The sequence below is a fragment of the Osmerus eperlanus genome, chromosome 9 (genome assembly GCF_963692335.1).
Source record: "Osmerus eperlanus chromosome 9, fOsmEpe2.1, whole genome shotgun sequence".
In the NCBI taxonomy this organism is placed as follows: domain Eukaryota; kingdom Metazoa; phylum Chordata; class Actinopteri; order Osmeriformes; family Osmeridae; genus Osmerus; species Osmerus eperlanus.
Genome location: NC_085026.1, coordinates 4,204,124 through 4,224,725, shown reverse-complemented (window position 1 = coordinate 4,224,725; position 20,602 = coordinate 4,204,124). Strand labels below are relative to the sequence as shown.

The 20,602-nt window shown below is 50.9% G+C and overlaps 1 protein-coding gene across 6 annotated transcripts in view; it reads right to left on the bottom strand.

Moving 5' to 3' along the window:
• The window catches only part of map4k5 (mitogen-activated protein kinase kinase kinase kinase 5), a 28,473-nt gene that overhangs the window by 3,259 nt on the left and 4,612 nt on the right, over positions 1-20,602 (bottom strand). For 3 of the 6 annotated variants that reach the window (XM_062468638.1, XM_062468637.1, XM_062468639.1), the window contains exons 4-32: positions 17,311-17,401; positions 16,560-16,624; positions 16,283-16,338; positions 15,926-15,973; positions 15,155-15,197; positions 14,956-15,028; positions 14,462-14,593; positions 14,239-14,301; positions 14,032-14,113; positions 13,410-13,526; positions 12,361-12,439; positions 11,613-11,681; positions 9,704-9,762; positions 9,484-9,551; positions 9,010-9,048; positions 7,927-7,971; positions 7,795-7,837; positions 7,301-7,505; positions 6,795-6,877; positions 6,192-6,233; positions 5,861-5,945; positions 5,457-5,536; positions 5,264-5,324; positions 2,786-2,900; positions 2,602-2,660; positions 2,251-2,354; positions 1,813-1,990; positions 978-1,046; positions 297-389 (exon numbers count right to left, since the gene is read on the bottom strand). In XM_062468638.1, coding sequence (XP_062324622.1) covers positions 297-389; positions 978-1,046; positions 1,813-1,990; positions 2,251-2,354; positions 2,602-2,660; positions 2,786-2,900; positions 5,264-5,324; positions 5,457-5,536; positions 5,861-5,945; positions 6,192-6,233; positions 6,795-6,877; positions 7,301-7,505; positions 7,795-7,837; positions 7,927-7,971; positions 9,010-9,048; positions 9,484-9,551; positions 9,704-9,762; positions 11,613-11,681; positions 12,361-12,439; positions 13,410-13,526; positions 14,032-14,113; positions 14,239-14,301; positions 14,462-14,593; positions 14,956-15,028; positions 15,155-15,197; positions 15,926-15,973; positions 16,283-16,338; positions 16,560-16,624; positions 17,311-17,401 — 2,346 coding nt within the window. The remainder of the gene's footprint in view (positions 1-296; positions 390-977; positions 1,047-1,812; positions 1,991-2,250; positions 2,355-2,601; positions 2,661-2,785; positions 2,901-5,263; positions 5,325-5,456; positions 5,537-5,860; positions 5,946-6,191; positions 6,234-6,794; positions 6,878-7,300; positions 7,506-7,794; positions 7,838-7,926; positions 7,972-9,009; positions 9,049-9,483; positions 9,552-9,703; positions 9,763-11,612; positions 11,682-12,360; positions 12,440-13,409; positions 13,527-14,031; positions 14,114-14,238; positions 14,302-14,461; positions 14,594-14,955; positions 15,029-15,154; positions 15,198-15,925; positions 15,974-16,282; positions 16,339-16,559; positions 16,625-17,310; positions 17,402-20,602) is intronic. The other 3 variants (XM_062468640.1, XM_062468642.1, XM_062468643.1) reach the window with 3 other exon arrangements.

Below are 20,602 nucleotides of genomic sequence, written 5' to 3'. Positions count from 1 at the left end.
ACACACAGACATCAGCCCCCAGACACAGCCCGCTACGCTCTTACACGACTAAAGCGTTAAAGAGCAACCAAACACCCCGACTAAAGCTCCCATGCTGTCAAAAAATACTTTCTGGTGAAAAGTTGTGGGTGAGGGGACTTTTCATGAATGTTCATTTCAAAAGGTTCCTGAAACGCTGAAGGTTTTCCTGAAAAGTGATAGGTTCAATTAAAATAAGGGTTTAGAGCGCTTAGCTACTCTCACGTTCCCAGTCAGAGAAACGGAACCGTGACTAGATATCATGAGACAGGGCTCACCAACAGATCCAATGCAGAAGTCGAAACTAAGCTCCGACGCCAGCTTCTTATTGGACTTCAGTCTTCCCTGGAGATTGACAATCTTCAAATTTTCTGAAAAAAAATAAAGGTAAGGTACAGTGTTTGGATACACAATATTTTATTTTATGAGTATAGAGCATTTCATATTTAGACAAAGACTATTTAGTATTAAGACAGAGTATCTATTATTTAGACAGTATTTAGACTAAGTATTTAGTACGTAAATACTTTGTCTGCGTATTGAGCGTTTAGAAAGCATTTATTAGACGGAGTATTATGTAAGTGATTCAGAACACCGCACAATCAGGTCTTAGTGGGCCCAGTTCACCGGCTGAGATCCTGTATCAACAACATAACTCCAACACTGCCTGCTGTTGTGAAAGCCAGCCGTCTATAACAACTAGAAAAGCCCCATGACAACTATCAAGGCAGGTAAGGCATATCATATAGATATCACACTTAAATATCTTCATGTCAAATGGGTGTTGACAACTAACATTGGCAACAAAGAATGATCGTGTTTGTTGCCAGGGATGTGTGTGAACAGTAGTGTGTGTGTGTGTGTGTGTGTGAGGGGAACAGTAGTGTGTGTGTGTGTGTGTGTGTGTGAGGGGAACAGTAGTGTGTGTGTGTGTGTGAGGGGACGGAGGGTCAGCTTACTGTCCAGACACACCAGCACGGTGTCTCTCTCCAGCTGGGTGACGTGGATGGCGTCCACCTGATGTCCCGCTAGGAGAGAACACCACCAGGGTCACACTCACAACTTAACACTTTCACTTTCAGGGTCAGCCTTATAAAAACACATCTGACAAGCAACAACAGAAATACTAGGGCTGTGGAATGATTTCAAATTTATCACAGGTTTCTGTGGATTAATCATGATTAATCACATATTACCGATTTTCTCGGTATATGTGTATATTGTGCGTCTTTGCGGTGCTTTGATGCTCGAGTCCCCCGTTGCCACTCACAAAACTTCTGTGAACCCCTCCTCAACAATATTAATCGGTCTACTGCTTTTTGCAATCCATTTGGCAACTGTGCTATTCAATTTGTCACAGGCAGACTTAGTGAGGGGCCTACGCTGTTCAGTGAGGGTGGTTTGGCGCATTCCACTTGAACTCCCCTTGCCGACCAACGCATGCTTGGCGTTGAGGTTGTACTTTAGGCTGGTATCGCGTTGAGGTGGTACTTTAGGCTGGTATCGCGTTGAGGTGGTACTTTAGGCTGGTATTGCGTTGAGGTGGTACTTTAGGCTGGTATTGCGTTGAGGTGGTACTTTAGGCTGGTATTGGTTTGGTGAAACGATAACGTCTTCCCGCAGAGTGCTTATCACTGTGGTTTGATTGAATGTTCCATCTTTGTTTTTTTGGAACACGAACTTCCCACCCATACCCATCCTGGTATTTAATCATAACGTTTTAATGCGTTATTCTTCACACCTCTAATAATAAAAATAAAAAATTCCCCCCATTTTATTTCATCATATACGTACGAGAGCCCATCTCGGTGAACCAGGACGAGCAGGAGTTGAGGTTGATGGTCTCGAAGCGCACCACCTGCCCTGGCTCTGTGCCCTGGCTGATGGCCACGCACACCATGGGGTACTCCTGCTCTGGAACCACCAGCATCTCAAACACCTTCAGAGGGCTGGGCAGGGGGAAGTCAAAGTGCTGTGAGGGAGGGAGAGGAAGGAGGGAGAAACGGAAGGAAACACACAGGGAGAGAGAAACCGAGAAAAGGAGAGGATCGGGAGGGAAAGAAAGGTAAAAAGATGAAAGGAGGAGAGGAGAGCAATAAGAGGGGTACGAGGCAGAGAAACACAGAGAGACAGAGACACACGGAGGTCAATACAGAGAAAGCTCCAGAACATGTCTTGAGTGTGTGCCTGTGCATGACTGCACAGTGTTTCAGGACAAGGTGAGCGCCTAACCTTGATCAGCATGAATCTCTGCATGGGCTCGTACCACTGCAGCAGCACTATGCCTGACTGCAGCGCTCCACACAGATACTTATGACCTGTGTACGGGTTCCTCACTGGGGTGGGGGGGAAGGGGATTGGTTAGGAGAGGGGATAGGTCAGGAGATGGAGGAAGGACACAAACAGAGAGAAGCAGTGAACAAAGTAGAAGACGGTTTCATGGTTGGACTATCTGGGAGATGCTCTCCTGTAAGCAAGTTAACCTTAAAGTGTGTTTGGACGGCCCTGCGTGAGCCTCACTGCGCTGACAGACAACAGCAGCAGAGCACAGAGAGAGAGCTGGCGGGGGACACACAAACTCACCAATGCAGCACTTGTGGCAGCCCTTTGTGTCTGGGATCTTAGTTGTCAAGGCGAATCTCCTGTGGACACAAAAACAGTCATCTTGTGTCCACAGTCGTAAAGACGCAGATGACCTCCAGTAGGAGGGACCCGGACCCAGACTAGGCCAGGCCATAGCCTGCTGGCCCAGGCCAGACTCTCTTACCTGGGCAGGATCTTGTCTGGGAAGCGGTGGGTCTGGAACTGGGCCGCCAGGCCAGGCTTCTTCAGCTGCTCAAACAGGCCTATGAGGTTGTGGGAGTAGAGCTGGAAGGTCTTCCCTGTGGCCAGGGTGTAAACATGACATCAGAGCAGACTCTCTCTCTACACGGAGACCTTATCTAACGGAGACCCCTAAAACATACCACATACTCTCTGTCTCTCTTTTTCCCTCTAAATGCCCCAATCTGGTAGAATCAGCAGCATGTATAGGAAGATTAGCCGTGACCCAGAGTCAGGAAATAGTGAACAAGTACGGAACATTGACCAGGATACAGGGTACAAGAAAAAGGGTAGAGGAAACAGGGTAGAGGAAACAGGGTAGAAGGTACAGGAAACAGGATAGAGGGTACAGGAAACAGGATAGAGGGTACAGGAAACAGGATAGAGGGTACAGGAAACAGGCATGGAACAAGGACCAGGGTACAGGAATGGAACAAGGAAGCATGATTACCTTCTGGTGAGGCCATTAGTAGGATATCAAATCAAGCCAGACGAGAGGAGCAGGGAGAGTGGCCAAGTGAAGAGGAGAAGAAGACTGATTAAATATACGCAGGGTGGCAGACAGCTAAAGGTGAGACCCAAGAGTGACACAGTGGTACGCATTGATTATTCGGCTCGAGAAGTCTGTGGGTGGACGTCACACAGACAGACCCGCGTTCAGCGCAGATGATGAGGGGAAGCTGGAGCCAGGAAACAAGCCACGAAAGCAGAAGCATAGACCAACAACAACAAAAGACAACCACCATTTGTACTACAAGTTATGACTCAAATCCATCAAACAGCTACATCATTTGCTTACAAAAAGGCCTTTCATTCTGTCTGAAAACAATCAATGTCCTTGGCTAGTGTAACCAGAGGCCTGTTCCATAAAGGCCGCTCAAAAAAGTTTGACTTAAAGTCCCAAACCTGACTAGAATTAGTTTAATTAGTCAAGCGGGGCTAAAGCAGTTCCATAAAGGCAAATTTCAGCTCACGCACTCCTACTAATTCAAGTCAGATTTAAGTAGTCAAGCTAATTGCGCGTGCACCCTATTCTTAAGCAGCCCGAGAGGTAAAACATGGATCATACAACCCACCACGGCAAAAGCAATGCACACGGCCACGTGACTTCTTCCAGAAAGAACGTTCCCTTTAAGCCTTGTACTATGACAGCTCCCTCATCCACCGCTTCATCAAAATGAAACGACACGCCATGATTGAAGTGAACGATAGGCTACGTAGGTCGAGGTCCTTTTTTAGACTTTTAGTTACTTCGTTGATTAAAAAACAGACACCCTCTAAACACATCTAAATTGACTTTTTTGACATTGTTTTAAATAAATAGCCTACTATTAACCAATACATTATCCCGTAGCCTAACTTTTTAACATGGTTTTTGTGTCGGGAAAATGGAGGATAGATGTATGGATTTAGGTTAGTTTTGCAATTGTAGGCTACTGTTAACAATTCTATAGCTATGATAATTATACTCGGATCATTTAGATTGAGATATAGGCCTATGCCTGATGCCTAAACATCACAAACTACCATATGTAGTTTAACCCTACGTTTACCGTGGCTATGGTGTGTATCAAATCATTGTTCATCATTGTTTAATGCATTAGGCTAAATGTCGTAGCCTATGTAGGCCATTTAAGTTGATTTTCTATAAATGTAGCCTACATATTGAACTGATGAGAATAAGAAAATGAGAATGTCAGTGGTAAATCATCGTTTTCCCGTTGGGTCAGTGTTACAGTAACGTCTGGTTAAGCAACAACACGGTCCAAGCCTGACAATTAGCCTGCCCCGGACCAGGCTAGTTTCGAAGCATAAGTTACCATAGTAACTGAGTTCGAACTACGTTGAGCTAGCTTTATGGAACCGAATGAACTAGAAATGAGTCTGACTAACTGACATAAGTCTGGCTTATTCGGTAAACTCGCTTTATGGAACAGGCCCCAGGTGTCAACTGAAAAATAACAGATTTGGCTGTGTAGGAGCGGGCTGTAAAGTCAGATGTCACACATCTGAGCCCTTTCAATAGCTTTCAAACTAACTGCTGTTCACAAGCTGCAGATACCAGGTAATTGTACCGTCCTCAGAACCAATCAGATACCAGCGAGCAACAAAGCAGCCGGTGCTGGTGGGGCGACAGAGACGCTGCTGGGAGTGTCGTCCCCCCTCACCTGACAGTGACATCAGGTGTGTGTCGTCCCCCCTCACCTGACAGTGACATCAGGTGTGTGTCGTCCCCCCTCACCTGACAGTGACATCAGGTGTGTGTCGTCCCCCCTCACCTGACAGTGACATCAGGTGTGTGTCGTCCCCCCTCACCTGACAGTGACATCAGGTGTGTGTCGTCCCCCCTCACCTGACAGTGACATCAGGTGTGTGTCGTCCCCCCTCACCTGACAGTGACATCAGGTGTCCCCCCCCTCACCTGACAGTGACATCAGGTTGTTGTTGATGATGTAGAGCCAGGTGCACTTCCTTGGAAAAAGCTGAAAGTTAAACACAAGGACAATCAGTCAGACTCCTAGAGGTGGAACAGCCGCTAAGTGCTGTTTAAATGGTGGAGAAAGGATGACGCGACATCTCGCCCGGTCCTCAGGAGATGGGGGGGGGGGTCCCACCTGTTCCATCGTCGCTTCGTGAAGCTCGTTCAGGTTCAGGGTGTAGATGCCATCTTCAGTCCCGAAAATCAGATACTGGTCTAAATATAACCACAACAAGAAGAAGAGGGTACTTTTGTGCTTAACGTTAAAAAGTAGCTGTACACCCCATCAGCCTTGTATTTTCCTTTTATGCCCCTTATTATATACAAAAAGCTTTCTGTTAAAAAAATTATTTTCCTTTATGGGGTTTCACGAAAGGCTTGACATGACACATGAACACAGCCAATTACCATTCTCCACCCCTCCCTGTGGTACGGTCTCGAAAAGGCACTCATCGGACACATTTCTTCAAAAGAATTGAACCCCTAGGATTTAACACCAAACAATCCAAACTAACACGAGTTAGATGTGCCTGAGGTTACCTTTGGTATCTGGGTGAATCCATGATGTGGCGCAGTTGATTTTCAGCGGGCAGCCGTCAAACACTTTGGAGAAGCAGGCCCCCATCTAGAGAGAGGAGAGAGTTCAGCTCGCGCCGCAGAACCGCCGCGCTCAGAGCACTTCCTGTGTCGACACCAGGCATGTTTACTGAACCCAGGCTAGGGGCCCGATCATCGTACACCACAGTAACCATGGGACCAGGGTTTGGGTATTGGAACTGCAGGTCAGAGAGAGTTTAATGACGGGTGTTCAGTGGAAAGCGATCCAGCAGGAATGCTGGAGGGGGCAGCCGCCAGGCTGAGGTCGACTCACCAGGACTTTAGGGGTGGGAGGCAGGCCGTTGATGGCAGGTTTCTGGAGGGGGAAAAACAAACTCCAGTAAGATGCAAGACACAGAGATGGGCCAGAAACGATTCAGTTGGTCTGAGTCTCCCTCAGGGCTGTTGGCCAGCTGAACTACAGTGGTTAACCCTGAAAGCAACACAAGCCTGTGTCATGAGGTCATTGTATACTGCTCAGCGCCCCCTCTTCAACTAGCATGGTCTCAATCCAATAGGAGGGGAATAATCTTTCTCAGGCCCAGTATCAGTCAGTGGCTTGGAGACTAACTAAACGGAAACTTTGCATGACCAAACCACAAATAAAACCGTGCACACTTGCAAATATCCTTCCTTCCTACACAATCCCTTCTGTTATGCTTGAGGAAAAACTAGAGAGATCAGATGAGATGTATAGCGAGATGGATGGTAGCGGTAAGTCAAAGCTCCTAGACTGCGTGAGCCCCAGTGATGTCAGGGGGTTGGAAAGGGCCCCGCGCAGACGTGATGCGCGCGGTGGGAGGTGAGGCAGACGTGATGCGCGCGGTGGGAGGTGAGGCAGACGTGATGCGCGCGGTGGGAGGTGAGGCAGACGTACGGGGTAGTCCTTCTTCTCCCTGGGGTGGGGATGGTTGGGGGTGGGCTTGGGACTGTCTCCATTACCACTGCTGTCAGAGTCCTCTGTTCACACAGAGAGGAGGAGGAGGAGGAGGGGTTAGGTTGTGTCCAGTCATCGAGACAGAACCACAGCAAAACAAAACCATAACGATGACCCATCTCAACAACATACGACACAATGACATCACACAATGTGGAGCCTGTATTAACCTAGAGATACAGTATATAGATATGGTTACATAAAGCCACCCATCCTTACCTTTACATTTTGACTGGCTGAGAGCTTGGAAAGACAAAATGGTTTCTAATTTAGACAAAGCGACCCCAACATAAACCGTGCAATCAAGACGGTTAGGAACCTGACGTGACAAGTGACATACTGGGCCAGCTAGGCTCACTGGACTGTTTGTGTGTGTGTGTGTGTGTGCGTGCATGTCTATGAGTGTGTGTGTGTGTGTATGTGTGCGTGTTCTGAGTGTGTGTTACCTGGGTCAGAGGCGCGAGACAGCCTCCCGGGGCTGCTGACGCTGGCGGACAGGAAGTCGGGGGCGGCGTGCTCCGCCTTGTTGCCCTGCTCCGGGCTGCTCTGGCGCCGTGGGCCCGGGCTGCCCTCCGCAGCGGGGAACCTGCGCACGGTCAGGCTCCGCTCCTCGTGGAGGCCCACCTCCTCTGACGAGCTGCTCAGCCGGGGCTGGGGGGGTGAGAGAGAGGAAGGGAGGGAGAGACCGGGGTTAACATGGCTCCATGCTCACAGGGAGCACCTTGGACTAACACAAACTGTTTCAATTACATGAATAAAGCACCAGTCTAGTTCTACTACGACTCAACACCAACTCTCCTGCATTCTACTGTACTCTACGATAGTTCTACTACAACTCTCCTGCATTCTACTGTACTCTACGATAGTTCTACTACAACTCTCCTGCATTCTACTGTACTCTACGATAGTTCTACTACAACTCGACTCAAACTGTCCTCACCTTGGGGGGCAGGGGAGGAGGGACTCCTTGTTTGAGGGTAGACCTGAAAGCAGAGGGAGAACATTGAGTGTCAGGGCTGGGGGTGGGAGGGATGGGGGGATATGGTGAGTGTGGAGGGTCAGTGCTTCTTACAGCTCTATGTCCTCGAAGGCATCCTCCAGGTGGGTGACGTGACCACTGGGGGACAGAGAGGCAGGAGTCAGAGGGGAGGACAGGGGTAGTGTGGAAAAAGGGGGGGGGGGGGGTTGTGAAGTACTTCCTACCCTGACAGGAGTACAGTGTCAGGGACTAGAGGAAAGGAATTGATGATTGATGAACAATGGCCCACATCCGACCTGGTGTGCCTGACCATAGAAGTAACTACAGGTAGCACAGCTGAAATACCACAGTGAGTGAGTGAGAGAGAGTGAGAGAGACAGGAGAGAGACTGTGATGGTATTTCTAGGGTTGCTGCTGGGAACAGACATGGCCAAGCAGAGGCGAGACTAGATGACATCAGAGTGGGAAGCAAGCTGCAGGGATCTGAGGAGCTCAGCGAGAACACCGCCAGCCTCGAGGAGAACAGGCGGCGGACATTCCAACCAGGAGGACTCCCTGGCTCAGCATGATCGAGCTCGTCGGCTGTATGAGAACAACGGTCCTATCCAAGCGTGTTAACGCTTTCCCATAAACGGGTCATTTTATGTGTGGCAACATTAACTTCACAGTTAAACGATCTTGCTTGTTCTGACTACCAGCAATAACCAGCCAGCTACGGTAAATAAATTATACATAAAAAAAAAAACATTGGAATAATAAATGTTTTTATTAAGCAGAAGCTTAACCCCAAAAGATATATAGGGGGACAGGGATTTCGAACCTATGACCTCTTGATCTAGATTTATTAGAGGATGTAAATACACGTCAAATACCACTGAGCTACACCCGGCCCTCCCATTACAAACTAGGTATGGTAGGGAGGGAGGGGGTGTGGTTATGGGGCGTGGTTATGGAGCACGGCGCACACACCACCGCACACAGGGCTAAGGATGGCCTGACACACACGCGCACACGCGCACACGCGCACACGCGCACACGCGCACACACGCACACACGCACACACGCACACACGCACACACGCACACACGCACACACGCACACACGCACACACACACACACACACCAGTGGAGGAGAGGAGCTGACGGCACGCCACGAGACACACAGCGTGAAGTTACCGTTGAAACAACTCCTCCTCAACGCTTTTGAGAAGGCTCCTTGAGAGGACAGGAGAGAGCCACGAGGAGGAGGAGGAGGGGGGAAACAAAAAGAAGGGCACAGTCAAAGCACATGGTGAAGAAGAGGGGAAGACCTCCATCACTAAGCACATTCCGACCACGCGAGGGGTCATGCTGAGACAGGACCACGGCAGGGAGGACACAGGTTAGTCTGACCGGAACAAACACACCACCTCCAGCAGTTAAGATGGTGAACATGAATGGATGGCCGTTTAGCTTTGGTCAGTTAGAATAAGCAGGGGAATTAGTACATAGTACTCTCTCTACAGATTCAGCATATGCACTGAGGTGTCCATGTTCAATAGACCATGCTCCTCTCCTAACATATCCCTGAGGATGGGACAGCAGTCAGGAGTTGGGAGGTAAAAATGAAAGCAGGATTGGTATCCACGGTAACGGTTGCCGTGGCTTCACCTGGTAGTGATGCCTCCCTCGGCGAAGGGCCCCCAGGGGGAGGGGAAGTCACTGTCCTTGGTCACGTCCTGCGGAGCGGCACAAACACACGTCAACTAATCACAATGGCCCAGGGAGCTGGCTCCGCCCCTTCGGGCGGGAGGAGTCAGGGTGGACGACCAGCTACGCAGATAACATGATTATGAGTAAACATGTTGATGTGAAAGTGAGATGATCTCACCATTTCAGAGTGAGCCTCCGTTTCCTTCCTCAGAGGAGCTTCAAACTGGACCTTGTCGACTGGAAACGACACAAGAGCCATTAGAAAACAGGTACGCCCTGCCGTCACTAGAGGGCCCCATTCTCCAACACAGGGCTGAGGAACTGCTGCACAGCCTTGAAAACACCTTCACGCAACACAAACTCTGACACAGTAAAAGTGACTTCGCAATGCACTTCAGGGGATTAACTACACTCCAACCTTGGGTTTTCCATCCCCATCGCTCCTCTCATCGTGATGCGACTCCCTCAGGCTCAGTGACTCAGCACCTGTTACAGCTATGCAGCCCACACTGGTGCGCACCCAGGGTTAAATCCAGCGCACCCATGAGCACACTGGAGGAGTGACGTCAGGCCACACCTGAACTGTATGAATTGCCTAATCTCTCAAGGGGAGTTTGGACTGGATCAGTGTAAACATGACCTTCTCGGTCACATGCTCTTGTGAGTTTGTACAGTCCCTCGTCACTTATCATACGATACCAAAGCAAGCAAAGGTTCATATTAAAAGAAATGAAGAACTTATCTGAGAATATGCATATTTCATAATTCCTTATCCAGTAAATTGGAGGTGACATGATGCAAAAGGAATGATAACAATGCGCTTGTCGTCAAGTTTCTAGTGTAGAAATAGAGGAGTAAAGCTTAATTTATACTTACGTCGCAGACACTTTTGAAATGGTCGCCGACAACAACAGTGTCTCTCAGGCTGCTGCATTTCTACTTGGGCTAACAGTCGCCTGTGCTCAACGTCCGCGTGACACTCGACGTACCGACGTAGGCCGACGACGTCAACTGAATGATTTGACCGTTACATTGCTAACGCTCTGTAGGCGATCGATCGGGGAGAGGGAGGGTTTGGAGGATGAACAGAGAGCATGTCAGTGGAGGAGGAATTGGATTTAGAGGAGGAGGAATTATTAACAGTATTGCTGTTAGCGAGAGAGCGACCGTTAAAAGTGTCGACCCATGACCTCATTTCTGTCGGCGACCATTTCAAAAGTGTCGGCGACCCAAGTATAAATTGGGCTTAAGTGTGTGTGTGTGTGTGGTAGGGGGAATTGCAGAACTTGGTCGTTGTAATGGTTCTTTTCACATTCCTAGCCGTCCTGTACGTGACTGTACAGCAGAGACTCTACTGCAGAACACCACCACACTGAAACCAGCAGAGACTCTACTGCAGAACACCACCACACTGAAGCCACCAGAGACTCTACTGCAGAACACCACCACACTGAAACCAGCAGAGACTCTACTGCAGAACACCACCACACTGAAACCAGCAGAGACTCTACTGCAGAACACCACCACACTGAAACCAGCAGAGACTCTACTGCAGAACACCACCACACTGAAACCAGCAGAGACTACTGCAGAACACCACCACACTGAAACCAGCAGAGACTCTACTGCAGAACACCACCACACTGAAACCAGCAGAGACTCTACTGCAGAACACCACCACACTGAAACCAGCAGAGACTCTACTGCAGAACTGTCGAGGACAGGGACACGGCCGGCTTTCTGAGAATCCACTCATCTCACACTGCACCCCCTTCCTTTCCGTTTCACCATCAACAGCTTGGTATGTCAACACTCACACTACACTAGCATCACACTGTGTCGAGGACCTAGAAATACATTTATAGATTTCCATTTCATATATCACAGTGGTTTTTAGGTTTCACATATATATATATATATATATATATATATATATTTTTTTTTTTTTTTTTTATTAATCCTCAATTCGGATTGGGATTACTTTCTTTAGAAACTAGGGTTTTAGAACCCTGATTTAAGACTCAAGTTAGACTGACGGGAAACTGTCACATGCAGTTGAACGGCTAGCTCACTACTCTGTCACTGACCTGGGTCCCCTTTGTCCTGGGCGGGGCCAGGGCTGGGACACGGGCTTGCTTGGCCTGGGGGACTGTGGACTTCAGGGGGAGATACAGTCACCGTGTTAAGAGACCTCCAGACATGTTGGAGACCTCCAGACATGTTGGAGACAGGGAGCATGTTCTGGGGACTGGTCTGACGGGTAAGGAACCTGCACACACTGGGATTCTACTGCTACATTTCACTGCTCGTTCAAACGACAGCAAACAGACACTCCCCCAGGGACAAGGAGAACAGACAGGACATTGGGTTGCTGCTGCTACAGAACATAACACAAACACACACACACCTTAGCCATTCTGCTACTAGACAAACACACTCTGGCGTCACAGTACATTGCGTCTTCTCGAAAATGGTGGGTTTTCTACAAACAGGAAAGCAGTAAAAGTGTCTCTTTTCTAGACGACACACGCAAATGCCTTAATCACACACGTCCAAATCCAAGAAACGCCCATTACACACACGCCCCAATCACACAATCACACACACACACAGATCTCCAGCCACTTTCCCCTTCCGTGAATCTCAGGCTATTTTTACAGCGTGCTCCCATGCTGCGGCCTGGCCCTGTGCCACCCTCCAGGATTAGCAGGATCACCCCGGCCGCCTCAGAGAGACACAGCCCGTCTTACAGCACCGACTGACAGCTGGGACGCTCAATGGGGGGGGGGGGGCTTGTCTAAAGCGGTGTGATGATGGGCCGGGCCGGTCACTCACAGTTGATCTCAGACCGCGTCCTCTCCGACCGGGCCTGCTTGTTGGTGGAGCGGATGGTGTGTCTCACTGCAGACAGGGGCTGGGGAGGAACACAGCGGGAACATAATCAGCGCGGGAAAACGGAGACATAACTCCAATGATTACAGCAACGGCCATGTCGTCGGGTCATAAAACCAGTAGCTGGGAGAGAAGCTGGGTCATAAAAGCGTTAATCTGTCCGACGGTGAAAAGCTATCCAGGAGCGCTAAAACCCTGTAACCATGGGGAACTCTCAGTCCTCACGGCTCATACAGCAGAGCACGGCTCCGCAGAGCGGCGTTCCGGCTGAACCAAGCGTGTGTGTCACGTCATGTTGGTGTGGACTGTGTGCTGCTGTTGTCTGTTCTGCTCAGGCCAGGGCTGCTGCTGTGCTGGAGCGGGGTTGCGTCAGGGGACACGGGCACAATGGTCTTCTAAAGACACTGGGACCATGTATTTGGCCTGCACACAAGTGAGATGTTCATACCAGCAGGAATACTAATATAGGGGTAGAGAGAGCGCGAGGGAGGGAAGGAGACAGAGCAATGGAGGGAGGGAGAGAGGAGGACAGAAGGGAAAGAGAGAGAGAGGGGGAGAGGCAGAGAGAAGGGAAGGAAAGAGGCAGGGAGGGATGGTCGGAGAGAGAGAGAGAGAAAGAAAGTTAGAACGAGGAGGAAAAGTTATCGGTTGAGAAAATGAGGGCAAACAGAAACTGGGTCAGACAACGCGGGGCAAACATAAAAAGAGAGAAAAGAAACGGGGGATATTTGACTAACTTTCATCTGCACTAGAAAACTGATCTAAAGCTAAAGGGGAAAATAAGGTGACGCGCTGCAGGCCGCAGTAGAGAGCCCCTCCCAGGGACCAGGACGTCTCCTCAGACAGGCCGGTCGGCCCTCGACACAGAGCAAGCGTGCGCCCCCCCCCCCTAAGGGGCACAAGCTGCCCCCTCTCAGGGGCACGAGCGACCCCCCCTCTCAGGGGCACCAGCGCCCACCCCCCCTTAGGGGCACGAGTGGCCAGGGCAGTACCTCCAGGTCGTCGTCGTCCACCTCACTGAAGTGCTGGCTGTTGTCGGGGTTGTTCATCTTGTCCAGAAGCTCCACCGCCAGCCTCCTGGTCAGACCCGTCTGGCCCACGTAGACATGCTGCAACCCAGCCACATCACAAACACACGCACGTCACATTTCATTCCGCGTATTGGGACATTTTTATCCAAAAGCAACACAGCAAACAGAAATACATGTAGAAAGTACAGCAGGAAATCATGGATCCAAACTGAGTCGTTATCGGGGTGGTCAGAGTCAAGGAACAGCCTGGGTTTGACCAGAAACAGTTCAAACATGAAAACGACAACGTCAACCAAGATCATGGGTGCAGTCAATTGCGAGAAAGACTACTACACATCCGAACCATCTGCCAGACTCCCATCTCCTGGGAGGGCTCACTGGGCCAGTCTAATTACAGTCATTCTATAGTTTAAAATACAGTAATTAACCCTCGTCTCATTAATCAAAGTAATCTGGACAACATCGCTGACACATTCCTCTTGTCCCTGTGACGTCACAGAATGTATTATTCGGTGCGACGAACAAACAGGAAGCCACGTTCCTGTCTGGTTCGTCCTCCAAACCGAGGAACAACGTGGATTACCGAGAGGAGCTTCTCTGCCGTGGGCCTTTTCTTCGGGTTCTTGGTCAGAGACACTTTGACGAAGTTTTGGAAAGCGGTCGACCTGGGGAGACGGGGTGAAGGGTCATTGCGGCGCCGGCAGACTTTCATGTTCGTCCACCGTGTCTGGTGAGGACCCTCCATCTTTAACGCAACATGAACACAGTGCTGTCAAGAGGGGAGACTCACCACTTGGTTCGGTCCTTTAGCCTGGGAGGCTGGAAGCTGCTCTTGGACATTAGAAACAGGGCCCTGCGGCGACACGAAACACCCCCGTTTACACACGGCATGAGACCCCCCTCGTTTCCAACCCACGACCACATGAGACCCCCCTCGTTTCCACACACGACAACATGAGAACCCCCTGACCCGATTGGGTGGAAGTGGAACATGGGAGGAGGCGAGGAGGTACCTCATAGGGTGGAGGTCAAACATGGGGGGCTGCAGCTCGGCCAGCTCGATGGAGGTGATGCCCACCGCCCAGATGTCACACAGCTGGTTGTAGCCTCCATTCTTCTCCACGGCCGCCACCTCCGGTGCCATCCTGCACACACGCAAAAAACACAAGCACGCACTGTACATACAGGAAGTCTTTATGGAGGTTGTACATAATCCAGAACTAACTGCTATGAGGCTGTAAAGAGAAAAACCTTTTGCAAGAGGTATAACCTAACATATAGACAAATTGCAAGTATTTTAAATAGGCAGAGCTCATATAAAGAGTTCACTTTAAACAGAGACTAAACGGGTTTGCTATGACTACAAGCCAGGAATATGCCCCAGCCAGGAATATGCCAAGCATGAACCCGAACAAGAAAAGCAGCCATTTCCTCAACAGCAGCAGGGCCACAATACCCCTTTTCACATGCTGATTGGCTCGTTTCTGAGACACGGACAAAGACTCACCAATAAGGTGTCCCGATAAAGGACTTCCTCTTGGCGATGGTGGCGGTGATTTTGGCTGCGACTCCAAAGTCAGCTGCAAAAAAGAGTGACAGGTCTATTCAGATTAGGTAACTCACGGAGGGCAGACAGCCATAGGCTTGAGAGAGCCTGACTCCAGAGAGCCTCTGACTCCAGTCATGACGCAGCAGAACAGGCTCACCGAGCTTCACGTCGCCGTTGTCTGACAGCAAGATGTTGGCCCCCTGCGGACACAGACAGGACAGGAAGGTATAACTCAACCATTCTCACTTCTGCACTGCCATAAGAGCATTGCTCTCAAATCCTCTCCACTGACAACTAAGCATGTCCTCGCTATGCTGCTAAGATATATATATATATTTATTTTTTACTAAGCATGTTTAAATGAATGTCCTCGCTATGCTACTAAAATATATATAAATATTTTTTTTCAAAAGAGATTTTCAAATCTCAATAAGCCCTTCCTGGTTCATCCAAAATGACCATAACAACAGTGAAATACATTTCCACCAGCAGTGATCTAGACCCACTGAAGGACTGCTATAGCTGCCTGGGGTCCTCTAGCAGGTACCCTGGCTGTGGGCTGCCTCAGAGAGAGAGAGAAAGAGAGTGGTGTTTGTGATTGACAGGCCTGTCGCCAGGCATCCTGGAGCCCCGGGGCCGAGGAAACAGGAAGTGCTGTGTGTGGGTGTGTGTGGGGGTGTGTGTGTGTGTGGAGTTAAGCAGAGCCAGGCCCTGCCCTGCTGTGATAACCCGGCAGAGGGGCAAGCGAGGGGGGGGGGGGGGGGGGGGGAGCTAGCGCAGGGATCTGGAAACCGCTGGCGGTGACCACGCGGGTCACGTGCTTCCTTGCTCGCTCTCTCTCCCTCTCTCTTTCCTATGGTTCACACGCTAGCTGGCTTGACCGCCTCGCTAGACTCAGAAGGTTCAGGATGGAGCGGGGCACGGTTACCTTGATGTCGCGGTGCATCTTGCCCTTGGAGTGCAGGTATCCAAGACCCTGGGAAACACAATGATGGGTTGAGTGTTTAGGGTTGAAATTGCAGACACATCGAGGACAGTACAGTAGATGATATATGCTACACTGTACTATGTAATACTATAATAATAGTTGAGATGTGATTGTTGTACTGTACCATGTAATACTGTAGTTGGGATGTGACTGTTGCACTGTACTTTGACACATTGCAGTTGCGACGTGATGTGATTTTTGCATTGTAAACTATGGTTGCACCAAGCCTGGTGGCTGTTGCTCAATGAAATGAATGTACTGTAATGTCAACCTGGTTGAGGAGGAGTTAAGTGTTACCTGCAGAGTTTCCCTGCAGACGTAGGCTATCTGCTGCTCGGAAAGGGGGCCCGTCACTTGAACACAGAGAGACAAGAAGGGAGAGATTCAGAAGACGGGAGACATGCAAGTCATCCGAGTTCATGCAGCCAGGGGTAAAGGTCATGTTAGCTTGCAGCGGGATCTACGCCAGCAGCAAATCCCAACGGGAGAAACCTTCAGGAATGTCAACAACAATAACCCGGATTGTTTTTGCGTGCTGACTGGCCCGTAAGACCCGAGGCAGATAGGAGCTCACCGTGGTAGATGTCCTGGAGGGACCCTCCTCCACAGTACTCCATGCAGATCCACAGCTTCTCCCGGCTGGAGGGGGAGAGGGGAGACGGTTAGACCAGAGGAGTCTCCCTGGACTGAGCCTGAGAGGGTGCTGCCGACTCTGTACGTAAAAGCCATTCCTTTGTTCCATTTTGTTTTCAGTGTATTTGTATTTTTTTCCGTTTTGTACACCCCCCCCCCCCCCCCCCACACACACACACTCCCCAGGTGAGTAAAAGCTGTTAACACCATGTGACTTTAATTTCTGAAGCTCCTAGTCGAGCCTGACATGCTGTGATGAAACACGTCTCTCTATACTAATGGCTACATAAAACACATCAAGGCTTTGATTTCTGGTAAACCTGCCGGAGGTCCTAGACAGGGGGAGACCTACAGGGCTGGATCTCTCTGAGAAACCAGCCCCAACACACACACACACACACACACACACACACACACACACACACACACACACACACAGAGCATCACAACAGGAAAAACACTGCGTTCTGGCCTCATTTCTAGCCCAGTCTACACCTCTCACTGTGGTTTAAGAAATCAACACTTTAAGAGATGCTGCGGGGCTCAATGAGAGTATATGAATGTTGCAGGCAGAGGTGGTGGAAAGGGGTTTGGACTTTCTGCAATGCCTTTCAGAGGGACTTTCTGGAAAAATCCAATGTCAAATCTCTCTCGCTCACACAAAACTGCTGGTATTCAGACTTGGCCCTTACCAGAGGTAGCTTCCAAAGTAGGCCACGATGTTTTGGTGCATGCATTCTTTCACCATGAAGATTTCCTGCTGTATAATGGAGAAGTCGTCCCCTAGAAGCAGAGAGAGAGAGAAATCAAACACACACCACAAACTTGTGTGAACACACACACACATTCCCCCATCACACACACTCCTATTTTCATTTCTGAAGTGAGCAGCTCAGATAGCAGTAGTTCTAAATGGCACACTGCACGTGAAGGGAAAGTTTATAGCACATCTCTCCCCCACGCAAACACACAGGAGAATTCTAGAAAAACTCAGTATTTCACTTTGTTTGGCCGAGCTGAAAACCACAGCCTCGTCTGGCAGGCAGGATGCAATAAGCAACACCGCGCACTCTACAGAGCCCATATTCCACTCCAGTTGGCTGCACCTCAAGTTCCGCGGCAGCAGCAATCGATAAATATCAGCATGCAGAAGTTAGCTTCTGGCTGGGCTCTGTCGGTTGGACACGTCAATGCTTCCTCTATCGCTAGGAAATAAAGGGCTGAACTATGCGAGACCATCTGCTCCCAATTCGACAGTGCGACACGGGCCCGACTGACTGGAACACATTAACACGCTGGTCTGAGGCCCAACAGGACGTGCCTGCCCCTCATCCCTCCTCTCTCAGAGAGCAGACTCTGTTATGGTGTTCAGACAGCTGATCTGGTCTACGCTCGCATCAACAGTCGAGCAGACTCGGAGCTGACTGAAGACTAGCTCCGTGATTCATTGCAATGTTCCCTTTTAGGAGCGCCGGAACCAAACAAGAGGAGGAAAGCTCCAGGCTCTGGAGAGTGTCCTGGAGGGAGAGGAGGAAAGCTCCAGGCTCTGGAGAGTGTCCTGGAGGGAGAGGAGGAAAGCTCCAGGCTCTGGAGAGTGTCCTGGAGGGAGAGGAGGAAAGCTCCAGGCTCTGGAGAGTGTCCTGGAGGGAGAGGAGGAAAGCTCCAGGCTCTGGAGAGTGTCCTGGAGGGAGAGGAGGAAAGCTCCAGGCTCTGGAGAGTGTCCTGGAGGGAGAGGAGGAAAGCTCCAGGCTCTGGAGAGTGTCCTGGAGGGAGAGGAGGAAAGCTCCAGGCTCTGGAGAGTGTCCTGGAGGGAGAGGAGGAAAGCTCCAGGCTCTGGAGAGTGTCCTGGAGGGAGAGGAGGAAAGCTCCAGGCTCTGGAGAGTGTCCTGGAGGGAGAGGAGGAAAGCTCCAGGCTCTGGAGAGTGTCCTGGAGGGAGAGGAGGAAAGCTCCAGGCTCTGGAGAGTGTCCTGGAGGGAGAGGAGGAAAGCTCCAGGCTCTGGAGAGTGTCCTGGAGGGAGAGGAGGAAAGCTCCAGGCTCTGGAGAGTGTCCTGGAGGGAGAGGAGGAAAGCTCCAGGCTCTGGAGAGTGTCCTGGAGGGAGAGGAGGAAAGCTCCAGGCTCTGGAGAGTGTCCTGGAGGGAGAGGAGGAAAGCTCCAGGCTCTGGAGAGTGTCCTGGAGGGAGAGGAGGAAAGCTCCAGGCTCTGGAGAGTGTCCTGGAGGGAGAGGAGGAAAGCTCCAGGCTCTGGAGAGTGTCCTGGAGGGAGAGGAGGAAAGCTCCAGGCTCTGGAGAGTGTCCTGGAGGGAGAGGAGGAAAGCTCCAGGCTCTGGAGAGTGTCCTGGAGGGAGAGGAGGAAAGCTCCAGGCTCTGGAGAGTGTCCTGGAGGGAGAGGAGGAAAGCTCCAGGCTCTGGAGAGTGTCCTGGAGGGAGAGGAGGAAAGCTCCAGGCTCTGGAGAGTGTCCTGGAGGGAGAGGAGGAAAGCTCCAGGCTCTGGAGAGTGTCCTGGAGGGAGAGGAGGAAAGCTCCAGGCTCTGGAGAGTGTCCTGGAGGGAGAGGAGGAAAGCTCCAGGCTCTGGAGAGTGTCCTGGAGGGAGAGGAGGAAAGCTCCAGGCTCTGGAGAGTGTCCTGGAGGGAGAGGAGGAAAGCTCCAGGCTCTGGAGAGTGTCCTGGAGGGAGAGGAGGAAAGCTCCAGGCTCTGGAGAGTGTCCTGGAGGGAGAGGAGGAAAGCTCCAGGCTCTGGAGAGTGTCCTGGAGGGAGAGGAGGAAAGCTCCAGGCTCTGGAGAGTGTCCTGGAGGGAGAGGAGGAAAGCTCCAGGCTCTGGAGAGTGTCCTGGAGGGAGAGGAGGAAAGCTCCAGGCTCTGGAGAGTGTCCTGGAGGGAGAGGAGGAAAGCTCCAGGCTCTGGAGAGTGTCCTGGAGGGAGAGGAGGAAAGCTCCAGGCTCTGGAGAGTGTCCTGGAGGGAGAGGAGGAAAGCTCCAGGCTCTGGAGAGTGTCCTGGAGGGAGAGGAGGAAAGCTCCAGGCTCTGGAGAGTGTCCTGGAGGGAGAGGAGGAAAGCTCCAGGCTCTGGAGAGTGTCCTGGAGGGAGAGGAGGAAAGCTCCAGGCTCTGGAGAGTGTCCTGGAGGGAGAGGAGGAAAGCTCCAGGCTCTGGAGAGTGTCCTGGAGGGAGAGGAGGAAAGCTCCAGGCTCTGGAGAGTGTCCTGGAGGGAGAGGAGGAAAGCTCCAGGCTCTGGAGAGTGTCCTGGAGGGAGAGGAGGAAAGCTCCAGGCTCTGGAGAGTGTCCTGGAGGGAGAGGAGGAAAGCTCCAGGCTCTGGAGAGTGTCCTGGAGGGAGAGGAGGAAAGCTCCAGGCTCTGGAGAGTGTCCTGGAGGGAGAGGAGGAAAGCTCCAGGCTCTGGAGAGTGTCCTGGAGGGAGAGGAGGAAAGCTCCAGGCTCTGGAGAGTGTCCTGGAGGGAGAGGAGGACCACAGGGGCTCCGGGCTCCTCCCCCAGTGGAGCCCCCTTGTCTGCGGCAGCAGCTCCAGGCTGTCTGGGTGAGGGTTAGGTGACCTGGGAGTCTGGGGAACCATGTGGAGCAACCTCCCGCAGGGTCAGTCTGCATATACCATCCTGCTGTCCACATACATACACTAAACACGTTGACAGAAAGGTGGAGCTGTGTGTAGGATGTGTGGCCGGGTCAAAGATAGCTAGGGAGAGCTACGTTAATGTGCCAGCTGAAAATAGCTCGCTTGATATCACCTGGTGGAGCTCGATTTAACTCCAGCTTTAAATCCTCTTTACGTTGGTTCCCTGGTCCGTTCCTGGTAGCCGCCGCGAGGTCCTGCCAACTAGCTGCATGCTCAGGGCCAACCTGGCTATCTGTCAAGTCTGTCCATCCCAGTCTATAGACACCAGTCACTTCTCTACAAATGAGGATACAGCTCTCTCTTGAGACATTTCCAAGGAAGTCCTAAATAAAAACTCAAATATGCCATCTGGATGCCC